The sequence below is a fragment of the Poecilia formosa genome, unplaced genomic scaffold (genome assembly GCF_000485575.1).
Source record: "Poecilia formosa unplaced genomic scaffold, Poecilia_formosa-5.1.2 Scaffold297, whole genome shotgun sequence".
Taxonomy (NCBI): Eukaryota; Metazoa; Chordata; class Actinopteri; order Cyprinodontiformes; family Poeciliidae; genus Poecilia; species Poecilia formosa.
In genome coordinates this window covers 803,889-829,216 of record NW_006800236.1, presented here as the reverse complement: position 1 = coordinate 829,216, position 25,328 = coordinate 803,889, and the positions used below count along the sequence as shown (strand labels likewise).

Genomic DNA, 25,328 nt, shown 5'->3' with positions numbered 1-25,328 from the left:
CATCCATCCATCCATCCATCCATCCATCCATCCATCCATCCATCCATCCATCCATCCATCCATCCATCCATCCATCCATCCATCCATCCATCCATCCAGTCTTTTTCTGGTCTCTGTCCTCTGTGGCTAAGTCTCTAGCTGAAGTGTTTCAGTATGATGTGTTTCCGGAGCTCCTCCGCCTCGCTGTCCCGCTCCTCCAGCGTCTGCTCGGGGCCCTTGGGCTGCTCCAGTGGCTCCGTCCTCTCCAGAGTCCAGGCGTCCAGGCCGGAATGCAGCGAGGCGTTGTGCAGAACGCAGCAGGCCAGGAGGATGGATGAGCTCCTCTCAGGAGAATACTGATGATGGAGAGAAACCTTATGTCATTTTGCTTACGCAGGAATATGGAGGCTTTATTAAAACCATACCTGCAGGTTCCCTTTGATGCCGTCTAAACATCTGAATCTGGTCTGAATGGCCCTGAAAGTTCTGTCCACTATCTCGTGCGTCATGGTGTGGGCCAGGTTATACTGAAACTCTCCAGCCGTTCCTGGGCTCTCCACCGGCGTCATCAGCCACTTCTTCAAAGGATAACGTCCGTCGCCTTTCAAAGAGCAGACCCCCGTTACCGTCGGACCTCTGAAAGTCAAACGCGCGACTGCTCCTGGGAGCGCGCCTCACCCAGCAGCCAGCCCTCCTCGTTGTCCTGCAGCTGTTTGAAAATGGCTGACCTCTGCAGAATCTTGGTGTCCTGCAGGCCACCGGGCCACGTTTCAGCGCTGAGTAAAAGCCCCCGGGCGTTGCAGACCAGCTGGCAGGCTATGGAGTGAAAGCCCTTCTTGTTCACATAAGTGGAGGCATCGCTGTTCGGGGCTTTGATGGCCACCTGTTGAGGAAGGGTTAAGACAAACTTCCACCTACTTTATTCTGAATTTTGCATTGAGTGAAAACCCAGCTTCTTTAGCAATTATCTTTTTATGTTTGACCCTTCTTTCTGTGTCGTGAATCTATATAATATGTGAATTTCAATTTCTGAAATGAAAAAAAGAACAAAAATTGAATTCTTTCATACTGTAATTTTTTAGATGCATCCGTATATTGAGAATAACTGAATATAGAGCATAGCTCAGGTAGCTGACTATAAAAGGCAAATCACACTTAAACCACTCTAAAGCTTGCTCTCCTGCTGCTTTACAGTTATCCCCTACTTTGTGCCCATCTTTTCTATAAGACACAATTTTCCAGGCATTGCTAAAAAAAAAAAAGTGAAGATGAGAGTCTTTTGTTTTGATCAGCTAACCTGGACACAGTCGAGAACGCCAAGGACTCCTGGAAATCCTGCCACCCTCTGAAACTCCTCGAAGGAGTACTCTCTGTTGGACGGGTCTCTGTTTGAACAGCATGTTTAAGATTTCCCATAAAGGTGGTGAGTGTTAAATCAATGTGTAACATATGTACCTGTTGAAAGTGATGAACTGTGGCGCTTTCTCCACCAGAGCTTTAGTCACATTGGTCACACATCTGGACATGGACGCCTGGCTGATCCCTATTATATCCCCCATGGACGTCTGGAACGAGCCAGACGTATAGAAGCCCAACGCTGCCAACACCTGAACCTCGGGACTGATTGCTCTGGATCTCAGGGTTCTCCTGGAAAGAGTCTGCCGAATGGAAATTACGAGAGGTGGCGCAAAATGGGAACTGGAAACATCACTTCCTTTTAAGACGGAAATCTTTATAAAGTAATGATTACTAAGTGCACACCTCTCTGAGTAATTCCACCAGATACAGGATGAAGTCTCTTGGAAAGCCAAAGTTTGAGAGGAGAACGCTGTTTGAAACGGTGTCCAGGTCAAAGCGCTCCAGAGTCTTATGGCCTCGCCCGTGCAGAAGAAGATCACAGTCTAAGATGGCTATAGGGATGGCCATGCTGAGGGAAAAGAAGAAGAAGAAGCACCATGCAGAAAATGTTCATTTTGTGCCAACTGAAATATCTTTGTGAAACATTGATGAGTCATTTTCAGTTCTCCTGCAGAAGAAACTAGTTTTAAGCATTTGTGTTACCATGCACTAACAGGTTACAAGGAAAGACAAAAAAAAAAAAAAATCAACAATAATAAGTAAAATGAAAAGGAAAAATTTATTTTTATAATTGAAATAAAAATGTCAAAAAGACAACATGTGACACAGATAAGGCCAAAACATAACTTTTTTGGGCAAAATGCAAAAAGCTGTGTGAGACAGTAAAGTAACACCGCACTGGTATCTTCGTCACATTGACCACAAGGAAACACGGTGGTGGTAGCAGCATGCTGTGGGGCTGCCTTTCTTCAGCAGACACAGGGAAGGTGAGATCTTCTATTTAAGGGTTGAAATTACTTGAGACTGGACAGGAGGTTCACCTTCCAGCACAACAATGAAGCTAAACATGGTTTAAATCAAAGTATATACATGCATTAGAATGTCCTAGTAAAAGTCCAAGCCTAAATTCTGATAAAAATCTGTGAACATTGGGTCTCTAAACATAAAAAGACAGTTAAGACATAACTCAAAACACTTGCAAACTGAACACCAGGCATAATTTTTCTTCTGTTTTACAACTAGGCACTACTTTGTCTGGTCTACCACAGAAAATCCCCCCCAAAATCCTGCGAAGCTTGTGGCTCTAATGTGTCAAAATGTGAAGTTCAAAGAGTGTGAATACTTTTGCAGGTACTGTGTCTGGGTTAGCTATTTCTCTTCAGGAAGCTCCATTAAGGCTTTCTCGTGATTCTACGTTGTTCAATACGCTTTAAATGTATGCATGACGCATATGCATTCATTTTGGTACAATACAGCATTAACATCGTGATATGTGCTTTTTAAACAGGCAAAGAAAAGCTTTGTTAAGCCTAAAGAGGCTCAACATAGCATAACATAAACACAAGTGCTAACCCAATTTTCTATCTAGTTTTTAGCTAGCTTCGTTCCATTGGGTCTAATCTCAGCTCAATATGGTCCGCCTAACAACTCTGCAGACTCGGTGAAACTAGGTGACTTCAAGTCAACCTCTAAGCCTTTTCAATACCTTTAAAAACCACAGTTTACCTTCAGATAAGCTAGCATCTGGCAACCAAAATAAGCCAAAGGAAACTTCGTTTGCGGTATCCAATCGCAGATTCGACACATCATCTGCGTGTGTTTGAAATGTGATATATTTAGATTTTTAACAGCCTAATTATTTATTTCCACATGTATTTATTTACAAAGACGTTTATATTTCTAAAGTAGTACTCAGTGCAATTTCTGCACACGGCACTTAATATAATATATATATATATATATATATATATTTTTTATTTTTTTTTTCAGCTGTTCAAGTGAATAAATATTACAGAAGACGGACGTAGCGAAAGTGCGAGTTGGAGATTGCTGCTACATAAACACGTCGACATGGAGAAGATAAACAGAAAAGTGGCACAGCAGCTGCTGACGTTATGTGTGTCCGAAAATGGCCTATGAATGTTTATAGAAAATACTAATTCTGTTATGTGCTTAAGCTCATGTCTATAATATTGAACGCCCATCGCTAAGGAAACGGCTAATGTAAGTTTCGGTGTTTTTATCGCTTTACAAAGCCCTCGTTATTCAGCCAGTCAGCTAGCATTAGCAGCATGCTAACGCTGGTATAGCAGTGACTCACTATTCTGTCAGGAAAACAAGCAGTAATTATTCCAGAAATCCTCCTGTTATGTTTTCATTTTCATATAACAGACGCTGTAGATGATAAAATGTTGCAGTCAGTCTTTGTACTATGAATGACCTCTATATTTAATCAGGTTTATTTCTAATAAGCGTGGAGGCCCCATTTGTTTTCCAGAACTAAGGATTGTGTAAGGTTTAAAAGCTGCCTTTGTAAACAACGGATGTCGCTGTTTTGTCAAACACTTTCTCTCTACATTCATTTAATTTAGAAATACAATAAATTAGTACGCAGCAAAATTAGCTTTAAGTGAACATTGTTTATGTAGGTCAAACTTTGGCTTGTGGCTTAAGTAGTTCAACATTTTTGGATGCTTTTTACAGCAAAAAGCTAAGTTTTGCACCTAATTTAGTTATTTTGATAACACTTATGATTAAGCATGATGAGCATAGAACAAATGGTGGAAAATCCAAAAATGTACATTTGGTTTTGCATTTCATTATCTGTGCATCTAGTTTTGTGTATTAAAAATGTAATATATTTGTAATTACATGATTTGCTTTTTTACTGTTAACATTCTATTAATTTAGATTGGAATATTTTCAGCTTTTATTTTTGCAATACTTTTGTGTGTGTTTATCTTACTTTTCTATGTTTTCACCTTAACATTACTCGTATTTGACACTTGGTTGTAAAGTTTATGGGTTATGTAAAGGTCTTTGTGTTGTTTAAAGATTGATTTATGACTTACTTTTCACATTATTTTTTAAGTATTTCACATTCTTATACATTTATATAAATAACTTCTTTTTTTTTTTTTTAAATGAATGATGTAGAAAAATTTCCTAATAGATTGTGTCTCCTGTGATCCGCAGGGTCGTGACAACATGGACGGTGACCTGAGTCCACAGGATAAGAAAGACTTGGACAAGTTCATCAAGTTTTTTGCCTTAAAGGTCAGAGGGCAGCCTAAGGCTTGCGTTTATGTTGTATCTAAAGGCTTTTTCACTTGTTCCAAAAGTTTTCCAGATTTTTTGTACCATCCATTTAGACCTCCGCATCCCTATTTTCAGTGACTTTCTCCAGATTCATTCCCACACCTCTGTTTGTGTTTATCTGTAGACTGTTCAGGTGATCGTTCAGGCTCGCCTGGGGGAGAAGATCTGCACTCGCTCGTCTTCGTCGCCCACTGGCTCAGATTGGGTAAAAAACTAAAGCTCCGTTTTAGTTTTTTATTTTTTTTATTTTTTATCATTTCATACCTCTTGTTGGTCTTCTGATGTGAAGCATTCCCCTTCCCCCCGTTCCACATTCTGTTTAGTTCAACTTGGCCATCAAAGACATCCCAGAGGTCACTCATGAGGCCAAGAAGGCGCTGGCCGGCCAGCTTCCAGGCATTGGCCGATCCATGTGTGTGGAGATCTCCCTAAAGACCTCAGAGGTAGAACTCAGAAAGTCTCTTTAGTTTCAGCTCCTCATAACCCAGGAGAGTTAGTTTTTGTTGCTAAATTCATCCTGTTTTGTCTCCGTCTTCATTGCTCAGGGAGACTCCATGGAGTTAGAGACTTGGTGCCTGGAGATGAACGAGAAGTAAGCAGCGTTTCAGCTCCAGCTTAGCTACCGTTTCACGTTTAACCTGCGTGATTTCTGGCTCTCCTGCAGGTGCGATAAGGACATTAAAGTGTCGTACACTGTCTATAACCGGCTGTCTGTCCTCCTAAAATCTCTGCTGGCCATCACCAGAGTGACTCCAGCCTATAAGCTGTCCAGAAAGCAGGGCCACGACTACGTCATATTGTACAGGTGTCCTGATCAGCGCCGACGCCGATCTCTTGAATTCAGCCATATAAAAACTAAGATGTCCATCTAATTGTTGTCTCCTGTGTAGGATCTACTTTGGGGAAGTTCAGCTGGGTGGATTAGGAGAAGGTAACTTTAGTTCTGGTCTGTTTAATGTGTGATTATCCTTGGTCTGTCAATCAATGTTTGTTTTCTTTTTTTTTAACCAAGGTTTCCAAACGGTGCGCGTTGGTGTTGTCGGCACCCCGGTTGGCACGGTAACGCTGTCATGTGCCTACCGCACCAACCTGGCGTTCATGTCCAGCAGGTGACCAGCACGTTGCCACTGCAGCTCAGTCCGTCCTTCAGCTCAGCGGGCTAACGACAGTCTGGATTTCCTCTGCAGGCAGTTTGAACGGTCGGCTCCCATCATGGGAATCATCGTGGATCACTTTGTGGACGCGCCCTGCGGCAATCAGCGTCCAATCACAATGGGGCAGCCCTGCAACTACAGGTAGGCCTTCGTGGTTGCTTCTGAGTCGTCCTCTGGCTTCCTGCGCTTCGACGAATCCACTTCCTGTCTGTGCGTCTTCAGAGCCCCGGATGAGGACGACGGCGGAGCGTTTGCTGGAGTTCAGGACTCTCAGGAGGTCTGCACCACCTCCTTCTCCACCTCCCCTCCCTCTCAGGTGAGCCCACACTCCTCCTCTCTCTCTTTGTCGACTCTCACTCCTGATCATCACTTCACTCTCTTCTCTCGTTTTCTCGTCCGTTTCCTTTAACTTTTGTTGTTCACGTGGACTCAGTGTGTCTGCACTCTGAGTCCGTCCCCTTCCAAACTGTCCAAGCCCCTCCCGCTGGACAGTCTCCAGCTCCCATTGGCTCCAGGACTTGTCACTCACAATGTGAGTCTTTAGTGGTGTTTGACGGTGTGTTTTTTTTGTGTGAGAAGTGCTGAAGCTCACCCTCCAGACTTCGCCTCTCTAGTTCTGTGTTCATCACAACCTTCTCCATCGCTTGACCTCTGGAATCCTTGCAGCTAGCTTAGAGCAGAGTTTTTGCATCCCCTTAGCTTAAGTTTGTTGTGGTTTGCTGTCACTTGTCGCAACGTAGTTGACTCATAATGCTTGACACACACCTTCTCACATCCCTTCGGCACCAACAGGAACCTTAGTGTTTGCTACTTGGTTATTATTTCCTGTTGTTTTTTTTTTGTCTCTGTAGCTCTATGCTTCCAGGTTGTCCTACCAGCCTGCACCTACAGGAGGAGCTGCTGAGTTCAACACAAACCAGGTACCTAGCACAAAGTACTACTTTCTATATTTAGCCAAGTTTAATAAATTAGACAAAACCTGACATGGGTGCAGTAATATAGATTTTTCAGTAGAAGTCTCTGGATAGACGAGGCCCTACTCGTTATAAGAGCCTGGTTGTAAAAAAAGATTTACATTTTGTGTTGTAATCAACACTTTCTATTGTCAGAAAATCACATCAGAAATCATTTTACCTTTATTCCAAATAAGCATCAAAGGGCCAAATTTTGGAAACCCCAAACTTAAGCACAAACTCTCATTCTGGGGTCAGTGCTCGAGTCCCTCGGCTTCTGTTCAGTGAAGTTCTCTCTCCCAGGTGAAAGAAGGCGGGAACGTTCTGGTTCCGGCTCAGCCTCCTCATGGAGCGGATGTCCATCTGACCGTAGAAAACGCTCCAAACACACCGAGCAGCAGGTACGTTCCTTCACACCAGCATCTTCAGTTTCATTTGGAAAATATCGCTAAGAAAAACTCTTGCGGTGCTGCCTAACAGTGGCGATGAAGACGGCCTGCTGCAGAGTGGTGAGGGAAGAAGGGACGATGGGAGGAGGAGCGTCTCTCCCTCTGACCCGGTGGAGTCCCTCAACGCGTTCACCAGGAAGGTCGGGGCTTTTGTGAATAAACCCAACACTCAGGTAATTAATGTGACACGACACCCGGTCTCCTCTCACCGTCCTCTCCATGAAAGTTGGTAAAAGTAAGTTTTTTTTTTGTTTGTTTGCCTGTGTAGATCACAGCTGCCAGTCTGGATCTCCCATTCGCTGCGTTTGCTCCTCGTGGCCTGGACTCTGAGGAGAACGATCCCATGGTGACCTGATCTGGTTTTTAACACGTACCTCAGCATCTTTAGGCTCGTGCGTCCTGCTGCTGGGAGGTGACCGTTTGTGTGCGTGTGTGTGTGTGTGTTTTTTTGCGGTCAGGTGCGTCCTCCTGACTCTCCTCCTTCCCAGTCGCCCCTGCAGGCCAGCCTTCACTCTCAGGGCTCGGACGGATCGGGACCGCAGGACGACTTCGTCATGGTCGACTTTGTGAGTGGTTTCGGACTTCAAAAACTATCAGCATAAAACACACAAACAACTGAGTGAAGTGACCAGTTTTGAATTAATATGTTGAATCCCATATTTTTATGTTATTCATTCGGCAGTACAGACATAACATTGAAGGAGAAAGATGCTAATCATGGTCTGATTTTTTATTTTTTTTAATCTGTCCCTGTGTGCAGCGTCCAGCTTTCTCTAAAGACGACCTTTTGCCGATGGATCTGGGCACTTTCTACCGAGAGTTTCAGAACCCTCCGCAGCTGGCCAGCCTCTCGCTGCACACCAGCTCCCAGTCGATGGCTGACGACCTGGTAAAGGCGTCCTCTTCCCCTTTCGTTTTGTCTGATGGCGTGTTGGGGCCATTGTAGATTGTTATGAAAAAACAATAAAGAAAAACAATAAAGTTTATTTCTACCAAAAAGCTGGACATTTTCTAGAAAAAAAACGTGGAAATTTGAGTTTCAATATTAAAAAAAAAACAAACAAAAAAAAAAAACACTGAAATCTTTTTTGACTCGTCTCAGAAATAAAATAAAAAAATAATAAAAAAACGGAAAATTTGAATGTGAAATATTTTGAGATCCCAGAAATTTTCTTGGGAAAAAGTCAAAATTTTGACTTTTGAAACTTTTATTTCTAGATCTACATCTCAGATTAATCTCAAAATGTCTTATTTTCTAGCAAACTTTTCGCTTTTGAAGTTCAAAAAAACGCCACCTTTTTTTTTTTTCTCGAAAAATTTCAGAGATGAACCTTTCTTCTAACTGCAGTGGCCCTGATACGCCATCATAATTTTGCGCTACATTTTTAGTTAAAGAACATTAAACAAAGGACTGATGTGAGCTGGTTCGTTTGCAGGACTCTCTGCCGGAGAAACTGCGCGTGTATGAGAAGAACATCGACGAATTTGACGCGTTTGTGGACATGCTTCAGTAGGACGAGTGAAGGAAAAGTCAACCTGCGACTAAAAGCTGAATTCATCAGAAGGGGGGCGGAGGTCCCTGTGTGTGTCGTGTGAGAATTGCTCAGAATACATCATGTTTAAGGCTGTTTGTGTCTGAAAACTTCTTACCTGTTCACTTATAGTCTGCTTCACTGTAAATACTGTAATATCTGGTGACACTGGCTCACTTGCCATCGCCGTCTGGTGGCTGCGATCAAACCGACAGCTTTAATTTATGTGTTGCATAATTCTGCTCTTGTAGTCAAACGATCATGGGGCAGCCATGCAAATCCACGGACAGATTCTGGTAGTAATGCCCTCGTTATAAATCTTTTCTCTCTTTCTCTTAACCTTTAAATGTAAAAAAAAAACAAAAAAAAAAACAGATTTTTAACATGTCTAAAAAGGGTTTTTTTTTTCTGGAGGTTGCTCATAACCCTGCAGAGCATCGTCTCACTGTGTTTTTCTTATAAATGAAAAGACTCATTCGTTGTGCAGAGCTTGGCGTTCCCAGCTGGTCTGAGGATTTAAACGGCCACTGTGAATTGTACCAGATGAACCCCAGACACATTTGACAGTGAAGAAGCTGCAGTTTCTCTGTGAGCAGAGCCCACATGTCAGACTGCAGCCGCAAAGCTCAACCTGTTCACTCAGAGATGGAAATAAACACCCAACAGGTACCCTGGAATCAGCTCGAACATAACCTCCCCGAAGCTCCGATTGGCCCCAGGCTGCTTGCATTGGGACTAAATTAAGAACCGTTCCAACACATTCATGTATATTGTGTGAAATATGTAAAAAGGATAAAGAATTCCCAGCTGCCCACAGCATTTATGGTCGAGTTGGTTGAAAGCTTTGATTTAAAGCATTCTGTTGACGTAGATGTCCTAATAAAGCATGGCTGCTCTGTTTACTGTGCTTCTTTTCTTCTGTTTTAGCTCGAAATGAACTCAAATCCTTTTCTAATTAAACAGTGGATGATTACTACACAGGGGTAAAGTTACCATTTCTGACCGGACAAACAAAATTGCGCCAACACTTCTGAAGTAACTTGAACTCCAGAAGTAAATGTAGCATGTTTTTTTAAAAGTCTATGCATACAAATTAAAAAGGTTACATAAAATCTCTGGTAACTATTCAGGGAGCAGGATCTGAATTGTTACATGATCATTTTACATAAGTACTGTGAAACTAATGTTTTTAAGGTTATGTGTAAATTTAAGCTACATGACCAATAAAATACTTGTTTCCTTCCACCTAACTTTCCAGCTAGACAATTTTATCTCTTATGCACTGTGACCCAATAGGCTTATTTACTGCCCGTTTTTTTGTTTTCAAATATTCTTACCCTGTGATTATTTTTGCTTTTTAGGTTAAATCTATTCACAATTAAACTGAATTATTACATAAAACTGAAATAGAAAATACTATTTGCTTGGAGGTGCTCAGTCTCCTCCAGAATAAGTTATAGCACCACCTAGCGTCGGTGCTTAGCTTAGCGTTAAAACATCTTTAACGCAAAGGGAGTTAAAGATGTTTTAACTAGCTGCACGGTGTTTGAAGAACAAAACACCGTCTCTGCTGAACCCCCTTGTTGAGAAGCGGTGGAAAGATGACCCAGTTCTTTCACCAGGTGTCTGTGAAACAGACTGATGGACCTTCAGCTAATGCTCACACCACAGGTAAAGCATTAGCTTTACCAGCTACCGAGTGAAACGGTAGCTGGAAGTTGACTTACGGTACTTAACATTAGCTGCTTCTAAATGTGGTGAGAGCAAAATATCTTCCAAAAGATTCATTGACCAAAATAAATAAATAAGTCCAAACTAAGACATTTAAAACTTTGTGATAATTGGAGGTCAAGTTATCTTCGCTTTACTTCACTCCTTCCTCCGTCTGACATGATGCATTCAAGGAACAATAAAAAAAAAGTTTTTGAAAGAGTAAGCGAATAAAGTTAGATAATTTTGTTTTGGAACAATACTTAATACTTTAATATCTTAACTGAAATCTGTGAGTTTTATCCCCGCTGTGTAAATTATTTTGCTTAGCTTAGGTTGACCCTTAACCCTAAAATATTAATGCCCACTGTTCGGCCAATCACATTTCTTTGTTTATTAGTAAAATTCAAAGATTTCGAGTAACTGCATTTCAGGTATTAATCAGCTCAAGGTTCCAACATATTAGTAAAAGTGCCAGACTGACTTCATTCCTAGACCAATTTTAAATAAAAACTAAAGCTCACCATGCATTTACGGCAATTAAAATGTCTTAAAGCACCAAAGATTAAATGAAAGACACCAGAAAACAAAATAAAATTTAGAGGGGAATAGAAATAAACCAAATAAATGAGACATTTGAACATACAGAAGAATGGATAACTTTTAGGCAATTGAATATTCTGGAGTAAAAGTTTTCCGTAGTTATTTAAACCTGAAAAATGTTGAGATACAGCGTCTCGTTTCTCATAGTTACCTGTGTTTAAAAAAAACAATAAAAAAAACACTTAATATACACTAATTTCTTGCAGAGTATGTGCACACTAAGATTTTAAATAAAACAATCTCAGAAGTCCTCAATGTAATTTTATTTGTAGTTTCCATTTCACATCTGCAGGACTGCAAAGGGTCAAAACCAGAAGGTCGGGAGTTAAGGTCGCACTCTTTTTACAGTCAACTTGCTTCGAGGCGTCAACCAACTACAGAACGAGTCTCTGAAGAACCACCCCCATCTTTCATCTGCTACCCGAAGGATCCGGGAACCGTTCAAACTTCCAGTGAAGGCTATTAAGGAAAACCGCTTCCCAGACGTCAAATGATGCAAATAACCTAACCATTTGTATTTTCTTGAGCTAGCCACTTAACATGCCGTTTTCAAATACATCTGGTCAACCGAGGGAGACTGAGGCCATTCCTCCCCCACTTCAGCCGACTTTGAACACGGAACAAGAAAAAGAAATACAAAAAAATTTCACAGGACACAGGCAGTGGTTGCCCAGTGTGCATTTCCACCTCTTTGAGCAGCTCAGTCCAGAATAATGTCCTGCCACCCTCGTGTCTGCAGTCCAATGAGTTGGGTGACTTTGAGCCCCTTCTGGGTGGAGAAGCAAGACAAGTTGGGGAATGGCTCGAAAGGAAGCGTCCAGATAAGAGATGGGGCGACAGCTTAACTTTTAATCTCACTTTCTTGAGTAGAGGAAGAAAGTCTTTAAGGTTGGTGGCCAATGTCCTCCCATCGCAAAGATCTAACCTGCTCTCCCCCCCAACAGATAGCTGAGCTTCGGTTTTTTATGTTAGTCAGGCGAAGGTGAAGATGAGGGTGAATCTGGCATCCATACACTACAGAGCAGGAGGGAGGTCAGGGAGTGTATGGAAGAGATCCAGGAGCTCTACGTTTCTTCATGGGCTTTTTGGAGAACGGAAAGGAAGATGACAGGGTGACAGGTCCAGGTTCAGGCAGTGTTCAGGAGGTCCTGGATGGCTTTCTGCTGCGTCTCGTTCAGGGTGGAAACGCATTGCGTCCATAGTCCTGCAGACACCTGTAGAGGAAAAAACAGAACTTCTGATTACATTTATACTCCCCGTTAGATGCGAATCGCACAAACATTTAGGAACGTAGGGCCAGGCAGTATTACAAGAATGACACTAGAAATAATATAAGAATGAAGTTTTAAGCTGTAACAATAGAACATCAAGATGAAAACTAAAAATTTAAGTTATACCTTGGGTTCGAGATAAGGAAGACGGATAAGGAAATATTTTATCTTTTAATGCACCAGCATCAAAATATTTTTAGTAACAGAACTTTGAAATAACTGTGCCAACAACTGAGAATTTCAAAGAACCAGCCAACCAACTAAGCTAGTTAACCTTACATAAACTTTTTTCTCATTAAATTGGTTATCTTGTAATTTTATGACAATCTTCAGGTAAAAGTGCATTTTCATTAATATGATGACTACACTCTTGTAATTAAACAATTTTGTAGCCTACATTACATGACTCATGGAAAGGATGATGAAAGCCACTTTGTGAAAATATTTTGTCATTTTCAATTAGTTTTCTTTTCTTGAGCAGAAAGAAAAGCCAAAAAAAAAAAAAAAAAAAAAAAAAAAAAACCCTCTCAGATCTTATAGGGCCATTGCTCTTGCTTACCTGTACTTGACGGATGACGTTTGCGAGCCGTTTGGTGCAGGCATCTTCCGTTTTAACAGATTCGTTTGCGACGCCATCAGCTATGATGAGGAAAATTTTAGGGAGGTTGGAGTTTTCTGGCCCAAGGACAATTGGGTTGTTGCTGTGGAGAAGAGAAGTCCATAGGTTGACCTGATAACCTCAAAGTGTTCCAGAGTCATACTCCTAATGTTTCCAAACCCAAATTTTAAAAACCGTCTCTTCTAAGCCGTTTTAAAAGGTAACCTTGTGGATAACGGACACAGATGTGGAAGGATGATGGATAACAGGCCTACCTTTCAATGAGGTCACACAGGAAGTCAAACGTGTGAACTGCCTCTTCCTTGTCTTCTTTGAGCGGCAGCCAGCTGAGCCAATGAGGAAGAACCTCATTGACGTTAATGCACTCCGGCCGGAACCTCATGAGCTTCCCGACCGCCGAGATACAGTTCTCTGTGGCGTTTACGTTCTCCTTTGACCGAGAATCAGCTGCCTGGATGACGGCGACCAGCAGGGGGAGCGCCTCTGCAACAACAAGCCAAACGTTAAACTAAAAGCTGTAGAGGTAGCGACAAGTCGAGATTAGCTGGCATCTCCCTACCTGTGCAGAAAGGACGATAGCTGTCGCCGCCATACTGAGCCATCACCCCGACACCATAAGCAGCGGCCTGCCGAACCTCGGGACTCGTGTCGCAAAGCGACTGAAGCATCGGCCGCAGGAAATACTCGGCGTACTTGAAAGAGGAGGGGCTACAGTGCTCGATGACGTCGTCAAAGATGCACAGACCCCACTGCCTGTCGGCCCATGGCCTGTTGGGACACTGAAGTGATGCGAAACGTGTCGGTAGAGCCAATCAGCTGAGGTTTGGATCATTTAACACTCAACAGAAACAACAAAGGACTCACTATTAGCTGGACGATGAGCTGCAGCAGCTGCTCGAACCAAGGCAGAACCTTCTCCTTATAACTGCTGAACACAGAGTGCAGGATGTCCGACACTTTGGTCAGGACGTACACGTCGTTCTCATCCTGAAAATCAAGTGAAAAAACACTTAAGAGTCCAGAAGAAAATCTTTTACACTTTCTCTCACACACAAAAAAAATTATAAATGTTATATTAACCTCATCCTGTAGGGTTTCCTCCACCTGCTCGTCGTAGTCTTCATCTTGTCTTTTGGCTGTGAGGCAAAAACATTTTCACATCACATGTGGATACGGTGTTCGGAGCACACGCTACACTTTAACAGGAGACTATATGTGGTTGGTTCAGCCTCACCTTGCCTGAGCTCCTGGTTTTTAAAGTGCTCTTCCAGCTTCCCTTTAAGGATACCGCCCAGCTCCTCAAAATGCTCGTTGTTCAAACAGCCGTCTCCCATCAACTCAACGCACTGGACAGACAAAATACCCGTCAAAACAAAAACACACAGGCAACACCTCTGCATATTTGATCTTATAGAACTTTCCCCATAAAGCTGGTTGTATTTATTTCCACTCCAAGGCAAAAAGGAGGAATTAGTATGCGATTAAAAACCAGAATATTCATCCAAAAGAATGTTCTGTCAAACTCTGTTTTATTTAAAATCAATCAAGCAATCAATTTTGGCTATAAAGCACTCTTTATAGCTACCACAGGGAGGCAGTTTGCTGGAAACGCATAATAAAGGGCATTTCTGAACTGGGTTTGAACCACCCAAGGTCACAGTCTGCAGGTGCAAATACCAGAGTTGTGAAGTGAAACTGGTGAGATCCTCCCTTTAGCTCCAATCTTTGTAAGAGGCTGGTGGATACTAAAAGTGATGTACAGTCATTTTCTTCACTTCCCTGGACTAGCCAGGGGAGTCATTGCTATATATTTTTTTTTGCTTAATGTTAGGTAAATTGTATTATTATCAACTATTTGGTATATCTTTATTATGTTCTTAGTTTATGTATTCTTACTTATTTAGTTTAGTCATAGGTTTTAAGGAATGTTTCTGTATTGTTAATCACTCTGCTTCCTTCCTCAGAGGAGGCCTCTCTGAAGAAGAGCAGTGACAGCAGCTCTTCTCAGAACGGCCTGCTTTGACCTCTTAGATAGCTATAAAACCATCGCCGTGAAGATGTACAACTTGTCCTGCTTGATCCTGGGTCAGGAACTGGATAAGCTAGTGCGAGATAGATTGTGTTGTTAGTTAGTGATAATCTGGCGCTGTGACTGTGTGATGAAGTGTCTTCCCCCCTCCCTTTAGAGTTACAGCGCTCTCTGTGATTAGGGATCCTAAAGACAATAAAAAGAGAGGGGCAGGCAAATGTGCTTCAGAGCAGTAGGAGATTTGTAACTGAAAGCACATCTCTGTCTGTTCTCCTCGCGAGTATTAAGAATCTAACTTTCTCTTGTCTTTCCTGTATTATGTGCTGTGTTTAATAGGTGTCAACCCTGACACTTAATTTGTTAATATAATATTCAAAATGCATTTTGGTTCATTCTTGATTGACTTTTTTATAACAGTTTAGGGCTTAAAAAGCCAAAATTTGTGGAAATGTGCAACTGGAAGGATTTCCAACAGCAGTTTATGTGGGAATGAGAGAAGAGAAATTCCAGCTGTAAAAGTAAAAGCAGTGATTTTCCAGAATAAAAACAATAAGCGAGCATCACGTTGCAGCGATTACACTTTAAAACTGGGGTTGGGACTTCAATGTGTAAAAATGTTAATGCAATTCATCACAAATTTAGTTTTTACACATTTTTGTCTGGAACCTTTGTATTCCATTTTCAAATGTCACTTGTGCATCAGATCTAAGGGCGTGCCAGGAATGGATGACAAAGCACTCTTGGTTAATTTTGGTTTCAAACAGAACAGCTTTGTGGGATGCTGGAAAAGGTTATAATGTGGAGGAAAAAAAAAAAAAAAAAAAAAGTTGGCCCACTGAAACACTGGCGTCAATCTAACTGCTAAAAAAAAACAACACAACACATTGAAGAGAAATATCTTTGTTGTTGTTAAATTACTGGATAATTTAGCAGCAAAAAGCTGCCCCTACCCAGGTTGGTAAGGCCTGACTTGTTTCTTTGATACATGTTGGTGGAACAGAGGCGTTGAGACTCACCTTGGCGAAAGAATGCATGATTTCAGAAAGGACGTCCGAGTCAGGCTCCGTGCCGATGGCCTTGATGAGCGCGTCACACATGAAGTGCCACATCTGGGTGAGGTACTCTGGTCCCCGAACCCGGGCGCACTCCAGCAGCAGCGGCATGGACTCAGCCGCAGCCACTCTCACACGTTACACGGTTAAAGAAAAACATCTGCCATTTCTATGTTTTCAACAGTCCTGATCTCATTTTAGTCCCATTTTTTAAGCAAAGACATATTTACTATTAACTTACTGCACTCAGTGTAACACACAAACAAAAATGGAGGATGGAATCAAGTTTTACAAGTCTAGTCACCTACTAAAACAACAAGTAAGAACATTACTGTATTTTCCGCACTATAAGGCGCACATAAAAACCTTTAATTTGCTCAAACACCGACAGCGCGCCTTATATATGGACCAATATTGAGCCACAACAGCTCTAGCAACTACGGTAAGCAGCCGCCGACTTTATTTTCGCCTGTAGAAGAAGAAGCGCGCGTTGCATGCTGTGATAGTTGTCAGAACGCTGGTTTGTTAATAAAGTTTGGCTGACCTATCTACCCACCAACCGTCTAGAATCGGGTCGTCTGCAGGTCATTTAGCACCACGTTCTCCACCAACATGCTGTGCGTGAACGGAGAAGGGTGACCATTGTCCGGCCACACCCCAGCCCAGTCCAGTCGTGGAAGGCTCTCCTTGCCAACCAGAGTCGGACTGTTTTGTTGACATTCTTTATATCAACAAAGTGGCTTTAGACATTCATCCGGGGTGCTTCGACTAGGATTGCCAAGGGACCAGCCCCTATACATTTAAAGCCAGGAGGGGGCGAGGGAAGAGAGACAGAGACTGCAGCGGCAGCATGTTGGTTGGTCTGTTACCCAGAAAGCAGTTGGGCAAAATATCGCAACACCAACACCGTGAGTGAAACAATGACTGGGGCAGCCTACTATATAAAGTACTTGGGAACCACTTCTTTATTATTACACATCCATATTTATAGAGTACAGAACAAATCGCGTCCTGTAGGTTCAATACGGGAAGGGGGCAACCCTAACTGTAGTGTCTGTTCTATGCGCCTTATATATGAAAAAAGTTTTAAAATAGGCCATTCATTGAAGGTGCACCTTATAGAGCGGAAAATGCGGTACTTGAAATTTTAAAGGTTAAGAAAGGATATCATCGTGAAAGTAAAACTTGAGCAGAGGAACCATGAGCTTCACCACCTGCTCTGTGTACTCCACAAAACCCTCCTTCAGCTCTTTGGCATAACACACCTAGTAGAAGAAGAAGAAGAAGAAGAAGAAGCAGCTTATTAACAGAACTGAAAACCAGCACCAATCAGGCTGATCAAAACAACAATTTCTCATCACACATGAATCATAAATAGTTTTCTGCTCACCAGCATCTGGCAGGCAGTGGCCTTCTCCTCCAGGCCGGCTGTCTTTATTCCAAAACTCTGCTGGTCTCCCAGGTTCACAAACTCCCATCCCTCCTCCTCAGATATGTTCTCCATGTCCTGAGCTACAGTGAACGCATCGTCAGTCATGCATCTTCATTTTGGAAATGAAATTAGAAAACAGAACTCATGTCCAATGGGAACAAACAATATTTGTTTTGGTTGCTTACTGTCGAGGAGAGCCACTTCGGGTTTGATGGAGGCGGTTTTCATTAAGGGCCCCATCACCACAGGGAGGTACTGCTGAAACTCCTTCCCCAGGATCTTGCACATCCTGGCCCAGGCTGATATCATGTAGGAAATCTAAAGCACAAACAGATTCTGTCAGAATGGCTTAAAAAAAACAATCAAACATTAATAATTGAACTCTCCCACCTGAGGATCGTCGTCTTCCAGGTCGTTAAAGTCCGTCTGGGTTTTAAGGAGCAGCTGCATCACTGCAGAGGCGTCCGGCATGAACTAGCAAAGCACAAACAAATGGGATTGTCTCAAGCTGTATGGAAAGCGGTTGGCTCACACATTCAGGCCCCAAAACATACCTTGTCCTTGCCAACAGCCAGACCGATCAGACTGATGCACTCTATCGTCTTCCCCCGCAGCAGCCGCAGCTCTTTCTGCACGGCGTTCTCCACAATGTGCTTGAGCGAGGGCATGAAGAGGTCATAGTACGGCACAAACTTTTCCTCGGCCGTGTCGGCCACCGAGGCGATGGACGTCACCACCTGCTCCAGGACCAGCTTGGTTCCTTTCTGGATCAGCTGGCAACGCGAAGAGAAAAGACGTTAAGCCTTCAAACGGTTTGAACGGTCCTCACTCAGTGGGGGCGTTTACTACCTCCTGCAGCTTGGCCACCATGATGACGTGAAGGTGCTGCACCAGGCTGTCCAGGTATGGAATCAGCAGGGATTTGGGACAGTCCTCTGTGAAGTTGATGAGCGCAGCGGCGGCGTGCGCCTGGACCCGCGGGTTACTCTGATCCTCCATCGTCTGCAGCAGAGCTGAGATAACCTGCCACGAGTTACAGTCGTTAAGTTCACTTTTTATTCCTCCTGGAACAAACATTTGCAGAAGTTAATCGTCTTCCCTGCTACCTTATCGTGGAACTTCTTTTGAAAGGTTGGAGCAAAGTCTGTGGCCATCTGTCCAATGGCGTTGCAGGCAGCGTAACGGACTCTTGGGTGCTGAGAATGGAGAAAAGAGGACAAACTCAACAAGAAGCACAGATTGACTTTTTTAATTGGGCAAGATTTTTCAGACCAATTGAAATGGAAAGTTTTAATTACACCAAGTATTTATCTCTGCAAACGTCAGTATGCTTTTGAAGAGTGATGCAAATCCAATTCTTGTCAAAATTTAAAAACCAAAAACTAGAACAATGTGCGTTTTGATAAGACATTTGAACAAAATGAAAACACTGTGTGCTTATTTTACTGTAGGTGAAACAAAGAAAAAAAAAAAAAATCTAATTTGTGGTCAGTTTTTGCCTGCAAACCAAAACGTTTGGTTTTGTGTATAGTTTGTATACAGTCCAAACTACTAAATGTAAAAAAATAAAATAAAACAAAAACTTGTACAGGTTAGACTCTAGATTGCCCTGAGCCTCTTGCCAAAAACAAAGTGTGCAGCAGTATTTTGCTTTAACAAAATCAGTTTGAAGTCAGAACAACTTAAGCCACCAATAAAAATTAAATGGACCATATTTGAGACAATATTTATCCTACATTATAACAGGAAACCCACAATGTAACCCCTAAAAGAAGCACCATTAACTTATCAATCTGCACATGGCGAACGTATGGAAACTTGAATGTTTCTTACTGGATCAGAGCAGAAGAGGAGGACGAAGCTGACTATCTCTTGGAGAATGGCCTCCATCTGCTGGTGGCAACCTTCACCGATCGCAGACAGAGCCATCAACCCAGCATGACGGTACTTCCAGTCAGCTGTTGACAGATGGAAACAAATAAAACTTAAGGCCAAGACTAAGATGTTAAATTTAAAAAATACATCTACATTGAGCACCTTTACTTACGGTTCTGCAGCATCTGCATGATGTGCTGCTTGATCATGGGCAAAATGATCTTCCCTCCCAAACCGCAGGCAATTCTGTCGAGGGCGCTCTCCCCAGCCACAGCGTTGCTGATGAGCAACAACACACGGTCAGAAATGAGCCATTTACACTTCCTGCACTGCAGGTGAAGCAGGTGGCGCTGCAGCCTACCTGTCAAAGTCATCATCCTCTAGTTCGTCAGCCATGGCCCACTCATCGTCATCTTCGAGGTCCACCATCATGGTCAGCATCTGGGGAACTGGGATTAAAAGGTTTTAGCAACTAGAAAATGAGACCAATGCAACAAAAAAAAAAAAAAACAGAAACTCTTACCAAGTGTTTTTGTCTAGTATCTTAGTACACAAAAATAACTTTCAAGTAACTTCTGAGCAAGAAGATGATTATTTTAAGTCAATAATTCCTTGACATTGATTAAAAAGTTCTACTTCAACTGAAATTATTTTACTTCGAACAAAACATTTTAAACAAAAAAAAAAAATCTACATCAATATTAAGGAATAATTTGCTTAAAATATTCAGTTACTTGTTAAGGAGTTACTTAGTAAGTTAGTTTTGTCTTATTCCAAGTGTACAAAGGTATTTCCACTAGAAACTAGACAAAAAAAATAAAAATACTGCTTCTAGACGACGAGCCGCATCCTCACCGCTCTGCGCTACGATAGCCGTGTGTTTCCTCAGCATGGCCGCCGCCGTCTCCGATAGCGTGACGATAACCTCCAAGGCCAACTGCCTCTGCATGTTGGTCAGGTTTGTGTCGGCACACAGCTGAGGGGACAGGACAGCAGGTTAAGCAAACGGGTCAGGGTTTGATGTGGTTTCTGACGTCAGGGCGACTAAACCGAACGCACCTTCAGGCAGAGCTGCAGCGTCGCCTCCAGGTTGGGTCTCAGGTACTTGGGGGCCGTATCTGCGATCTCCACCAAAGACTTCAGCACAGAGTCGTCTCCTTGGTAACATGACTCGTTCACCGCCTGACCATGAAAAGACAGATGCTAGTTTGAGCTTCATGCCATCAGGAAAATATTCAATAGTGAGATCATTGCATTGAAGCACCTGTCATTTTGACACGTTTTCACAGGTGGCAGCATTTCAGTTTGTTCTGATTTGCTCTTTTTGCAGATTTTAGCTCAGTTTCTTTGGTTGAGGCATTTAATGGTAAAATTACTGACTGGTTTAGGATGCTGTGCAGAGAGAAATTTAGTCTGATTCAACTTCAGTGAAAAAAAAAATCTTATTCATCTTAAAATATCTGGTTACAACTGCAAATGTTCAGATTGCACTTCATTATAAAACTGTGCAGTTTGAATATCGACCTCTTTCAAGGATTTTATACAGAAATGACAGTTTACAAACCTTGAAAACACCTTATTGAAATTCAAGCATTTCAAGGATTCTAGAAGTCCTGTACAAAGTTTGCAATATGAAATATTGTGGTGGGGAAAAAAATGCATCAACATGGAGTGTAGAATCCTACCTGCAGGATTCCAGGCAACAAGTCGGCAAAATGCTTCAGCAGAGCTGTGTTGCCTTCGTTGGACAGAACAAACGATGCCGCTGCCCGAGCTGCCAGGGTGCGAATCTGGAGGCATAAAACAAAAACTCGTATAATCTCTTGTTGGTAAAACTGAAAGGGCAGCAGACATGTTGCTGGGTTTTTACATGTGGGTTTGCTTGGTCCTGCATGCACTGAACAAGCATGCGCTTGATAACTTCCAGGTAGTGCTGCTGCTGGTTGCCAAAGATTCCTGGGAAGTTCCTAAAGCACAGGGAAGAGCGTCAGACACTGGGACGTCTTTCTGAATGGACAGGCGGGTGAAGGCAGCTGAAGCTCACCAGAATATGTGAAGGGCGGCTTCTCGCAGACCAACGTTATCCGAGTTCACAGAGTCAAAGAGGAACTTCAGTACTTCTGGCCACTGGTTATTCCCATCATCATCTAGAGTTGAAAATTACCAAAAAGACAAAATATTTGATCAACAGACCACTGAGATGTACGACAACCTGGCTTGTGGAGTAAAATATTAAAAGGTTGTTGAAACGTCTGACTTTACCAATGAGGTTGCGGCAGAGCTCAGCTGCGATGTCGCAGACCTTCTTGCGAATGTTTGGCGACGCCTCCTGCTGGATGCTGGACAGCAGCTCCGTCTTGATGGCCGTCTGCATCGCCAGCGTCAAACCTGGATAGATTTCCTCAAAGGAAGACGACAGCAGCCGCCGCAGCAGCACCGCCGCCATCTGCCTGACCTGAGGAGAGAAAAACAAAGCTCAATTTAAAATAAAACCCAACACTTGTAAATTCATTCAGCACACAGCTGGAATGCATACATGCAACATAAAACGTCAAGGTTGAGAGAAGCTGCAACATCTTAAAAAGCAGAGTCACTCCCCCCAGCACCTCGCTGCCTGCTCCCGTTTCTAAAAAGTCTAAAAATATCAGCCTTGAGGTAAAGGAAAAGGGAGGAAGCACGAGGGGCCGAGCAGCTGGTGGAGTCACAGTCAACTTAACCAAATGGTAACACGATGAGTCATGCTGTCAGGCTGTGGTGAGATCCCGCATGTGACAACTGGATTCTTCAGATGCCCTTAGTGCTCCCTGGACACTTTAATAACCGCATTTGGTTGTAGGCAGCACCGGTTTGTCCTCACTGCTGCAGACTGAAACAACTCGACACATTTGGATTTAATGTACAAACCTCCTCTGCAGCTGATGCATCTCTGATGGCCTGCAGCAGGAATGTGATTTTGTTCTGGCCTGGGATATTGTCATAAGTTTCCTGCGAAGAAAAAGAAAAAAAAAAAAGAAGAAAGTGCACAGCGATAAGTCGGACATATTTCCTTTGAACTCTTTGGGGAAAGAAAAATCCAGTTTCTTTCATTACTTGGATGCCAGACAAAAGCGTCATCACTGGTGTTTTGATACAATGTAAGAAAAAAAAACAACAAAAAACAAGCTGTTTGACAACAGGAAAAAAGCAGACATGAAATTACTTAGATAACCAAATTCCACTTTACCGTATTTATTCATAATATAAGCAACTGTAAGCCTCTTTTGCCTAATTTCTCCCTCAACTTAGTAGAGCTTTGTTCTCTTTTGCACTAAAGGGATGTGACATTCTAAATATTTATAAGTCAGATCCTGAACTTTAAGAGCCATTTATATTTTTATTTTTTGTATTTGGATCATGTTTAGCTTGAACTTGAAGCAGTTAGCCTGGTTAAAAACAAATAGGAATTGCAGGCACACTGGAGGCTCTTTGGGGATGCAGCGGTACCTTGAATGTGTGCTTTGAAGATGCAGTTAAGATATGAGTGGAATATAAGGTAAATTCAATCAACTTTATCTGATAAGAGAACAAAAACACAAAAATGGGATTAACTCCTGGGTGCAGCAGAGTGAATATGTTTGCATTGCAAACAACAGGGAGAGGCACCAGTGTGACGACACTTTTGTGATGAAATCAGATTCCTTACTAAGCACATGGAATTTCAAACAGCAATGTTTTTGAGGCGAGTATCCATTACAGTGTGCATAAACAATGGGCAACACCAGTAAAAGACACGATTTTTGGTTGCAGTGTTACGAGGTACCAAAGAGTTTTCATGTCAAACTCATTTAATGTCTGCATTCTTGAAAAAGTGCAATCGACATTCAATGAGCTGCACAATGCCAGTGACTTCCCTTTGTTACAATTAAGCCTCTCACAATCAATTTTGCTTGATGATTAAGTGACCTGGTACTTATTGCGATTGTCTTGTGACCATTTTCAAGTGATACAATGATAAAAAAAAGGCCTAATAATGTCAGGTCACCCTCTCAAAGACTAAAGCTTTAAATTTAGTCTAAAAAACAATCAATCCCATTAAAAAGTATTGAAAAAGTTAATTACTGAGCTCAATTTAAATTTAGCATGCTATTGATTAGTTTCTTATTGCATCAGCCTTAGTTACAAGTAGGACACATTTGGTTTTCTGTTAACATTCTTGCAGACTTTTTCACATTTTCCATAAATGATTAACTTGGGTTACACACCATTTCTTTGAATAACTCAACATGTCTGTATCGTCATTTTGATTTTTTTATTGGAAGGATTCATTTGTCTGGAGTAAAGGTCAAAACATGACACCAACTAAACTTTTGCATATCCTCTTGAAAAAACAGGCTTCCTGACTAACCTCAGTCACACTCAGCAAACATGCTTAAATAAAAAAATGAAAGGCACATTGAAAATCATTCAATTCCCATTCACCTACAGGATTAAAACCTAAATATTAAGAAGTTATTTTACATCTATTAAAATAAGTTTTAGCGTTTTGAGATCTGGATCAGTTAAACATTATGGTGTGCAGGACAGAACGGGGAAGTTTCCATCCCGGATGAATACCAATGAGCTTAGTATTGCGACAGGCTGGCTGTGCTTTATAAAGGAAAGCGCTGACTCCCAGTGACGGGGGAGGGTGATAAGATTCAACTACCTCATCCAAAAGTCGGCTACCAGGGAGGGAAACATAACAATGCTTTGCCGCGGTAAAGAGGCTCATGGTGATGGTGTATGTGTGTGGGGAGGGGGAAGAAAGGGAACAGGCCAGCTTAGTCACAAGCACAGCAAAATCCTCAGCCAAACTAATCTACCGGGTCTGGGTAGTAACAAAATGACTTCATGAGTAGCATTGCAATGAAGTGAAAAGCGACGATACGTCCTGAAACTTCAAGTTTTTAGTTAAAAACACCAAAGGCCGTTTACTTAATTAATGCCAGCATATGTCACCCTTTGAATAATCTGACTATTATCACGGCATCCATGTGTGGGTTTGTGGTGTATCATAATAGACCTATTGTAACCTATGGGGTCACACTAAGCTTTAATGTCCATGTTTAGCTTGTAAGTAGTGTGCTTGGAGCTAATCGAAGCTAGCAGAAGCGATGTGGTAGCCGCTTAGCTCCACGCTACTTCCTGTCAGCTGGAGATTTGAGATTGGGACGTAAGAAACGGGTTCCTTTCGCTTTCTACCAGCGCTCCTTAGCGCCACTAAGACAAACACTGACGCGTTTCCAACGCAGCATAAAATATCTAGCATCCCCACGACATGTTTGGGTTCACATTAACTACGCAACACGGTAGTAGGTAGCCATTAGCTGGCCGTTGCTCGGGTTCACATCACACGTGGGCTACTGAGTCTGCCGCGAGAGCTAGCAGCGCGCGGCCAAGCTCAACGGCTATCGGCAGTTAGCTTGTTTTCTACACTCTTCCAAAACCGTGTCTCGTCTTACCTCTGCCTGTTTCCTGACATTGTTGTCAGCGTTCATAAGGTTCCCCAGCAAGAGGTAGAACTGCTGCTGTTCCGCCATTGCGGTTAGATCCAAAAAAGACCAGCCGGGTGGAGAAGCGGCGAAATGAACCCGGCAGACGCAGCTTTGGCCGCACAATTTAGAGACCGCACCATTGGCTGGCTCTAGCAACTCTACCCACCGATTATTGGACCACGGACTTAGCAGCGGGCGCTCGCTATTGGCCAATAGGGACTCCATGTCCTTATTGGCTAATGCGACACAGAAACGTGAATATATTGTTTGCATTGGCTACCAGTGAGCTGTCAAAGCGCGGGAGTTTATTACGTCAATGCTAAGAGAATAAAAACATGAATGTAATGGTGTTATTATGATAATAACTTGGTTATTTGTCTCCAGGACTCCAATAGACCCACAGAAATCGCAACAAAATAGTAGAATCTGTGACTTCAATTAAAAATATAATTTTTTCATCCTAAAAGGAATTTAAAAGTT

At 42.4% G+C, this 25,328-nt stretch overlaps 3 protein-coding genes across 4 annotated transcripts; 1 reads left to right on the top strand and 2 right to left on the bottom strand.

Annotated features, from left to right (window-relative positions):
* Positions 1 to 26: 26 nt before the first annotated feature.
* On the bottom strand, positions 27 to 3,133 carry harbi1 (harbinger transposase derived 1). Its single transcript, XM_007572261.2, has 7 exons — positions 3,064 to 3,133; positions 1,741 to 1,906; positions 1,435 to 1,637; positions 1,277 to 1,364; positions 658 to 862; positions 405 to 580; positions 27 to 335 (listed from the first exon to the last, which is right to left on the bottom strand). The coding sequence occupies exons 2-7, from the start codon at positions 1,903 to 1,905 to the stop codon at positions 135 to 137; spliced, it is 1,038 nt and encodes a 345-aa protein (XP_007572323.1). The 5' UTR covers position 1,906; positions 3,064 to 3,133; the 3' UTR covers positions 27 to 134.
* A 258-nt stretch (positions 3,134 to 3,391) lies between these two features.
* On the top strand, positions 3,392 to 9,646 carry atg13 (ATG13 autophagy related 13 homolog (S. cerevisiae)). Of its 2 annotated transcripts, XM_007572259.2 has the most exons (18): positions 3,392 to 3,561; positions 4,534 to 4,614; positions 4,781 to 4,861; positions 4,980 to 5,099; positions 5,202 to 5,248; positions 5,321 to 5,461; positions 5,547 to 5,587; positions 5,669 to 5,765; positions 5,844 to 5,951; positions 6,033 to 6,126; positions 6,244 to 6,342; positions 6,662 to 6,730; positions 7,067 to 7,164; positions 7,244 to 7,385; positions 7,481 to 7,558; positions 7,671 to 7,778; positions 7,973 to 8,101; positions 8,649 to 9,646. In XM_007572259.2, the coding sequence occupies exons 2-18, from the start codon at positions 4,546 to 4,548 to the stop codon at positions 8,724 to 8,726; spliced, it is 1,599 nt and encodes a 532-aa protein (XP_007572321.1). In that variant the 5' UTR covers positions 3,392 to 3,561; positions 4,534 to 4,545; the 3' UTR covers positions 8,727 to 9,646. The 2 variants fall into 2 exon arrangements, with proteins under 2 accessions (XP_007572321.1, XP_007572322.1); XM_007572260.2 differs by lacking the exon at positions 6,244 to 6,342.
* A 1,655-nt stretch (positions 9,647 to 11,301) lies between these two features.
* On the bottom strand, positions 11,302 to 24,893 carry kpnb3 (karyopherin (importin) beta 3). Its single transcript, XM_007572258.2, has 26 exons — positions 24,816 to 24,893; positions 22,240 to 22,320; positions 21,598 to 21,790; positions 21,380 to 21,482; positions 21,206 to 21,302; positions 21,021 to 21,125; positions 20,395 to 20,517; positions 20,191 to 20,311; positions 19,697 to 19,784; positions 19,508 to 19,614; positions 19,294 to 19,418; positions 18,567 to 18,656; positions 18,310 to 18,483; positions 18,015 to 18,233; positions 17,851 to 17,934; positions 17,646 to 17,778; positions 17,419 to 17,540; positions 17,197 to 17,293; positions 15,993 to 16,165; positions 14,182 to 14,293; positions 14,028 to 14,083; positions 13,812 to 13,934; positions 13,507 to 13,726; positions 13,202 to 13,430; positions 12,888 to 13,029; positions 11,302 to 12,271 (listed from the first exon to the last, which is right to left on the bottom strand). The coding sequence occupies exons 1-26, from the start codon at positions 24,891 to 24,893 to the stop codon at positions 12,185 to 12,187; spliced, it is 3,282 nt and encodes a 1,093-aa protein (XP_007572320.1). The 3' UTR covers positions 11,302 to 12,184.
* Between the last annotated feature and the right edge of the window lie 435 nt (positions 24,894 to 25,328).

Coding starts and splice junctions, on each gene's coding strand:
- harbi1 (XM_007572261.2), bottom strand. CDS start 1,905: ATGGCCATCCCTATAGCCATCTTAGACTGTGATCTTCTTCTGCACGGG. Junction 581..657: donor CGAGGAGGGCTGGCTGCTGG/GTGAGGCGCGCT, acceptor GCTCTTTGAAAG/GCGACGGACGTTATCCTTTG. Junction 336..404: donor GCATCAAAGGGAACCTGCAG/GTATGGTTTTAA, acceptor CTCCATCATCAG/TATTCTCCTGAGAGGAGCTC.
- atg13 (XM_007572259.2), top strand. CDS start 4,546: ATGGACGGTGACCTGAGTCCACAGGATAAGAAAGACTTGGACAAGTTC. Junction 6,127..6,243: donor CCACCTCCCCTCCCTCTCAG/GTGAGCCCACAC, acceptor ACGTGGACTCAG/TGTGTCTGCACTCTGAGTCC. Junction 8,102..8,648: donor AGTCGATGGCTGACGACCTG/GTAAAGGCGTCC, acceptor GTTCGTTTGCAG/GACTCTCTGCCGGAGAAACT.
- kpnb3 (XM_007572258.2), bottom strand. CDS start 24,893: ATGGCGGAACAGCAGCAGTTCTACCTCTTGCTGGGGAACCTTATGAAC. Junction 17,935..18,014: donor TGGCTGTTGGCAAGGACAAG/GTATGTTTTGGG, acceptor GTGCTTTGCTAG/TTCATGCCGGACGCCTCTGC. Junction 12,272..12,887: donor ACGTCATCCGTCAAGTACAG/GTAAGCAAGAGC, acceptor TTTCCTCTACAG/GTGTCTGCAGGACTATGGAC.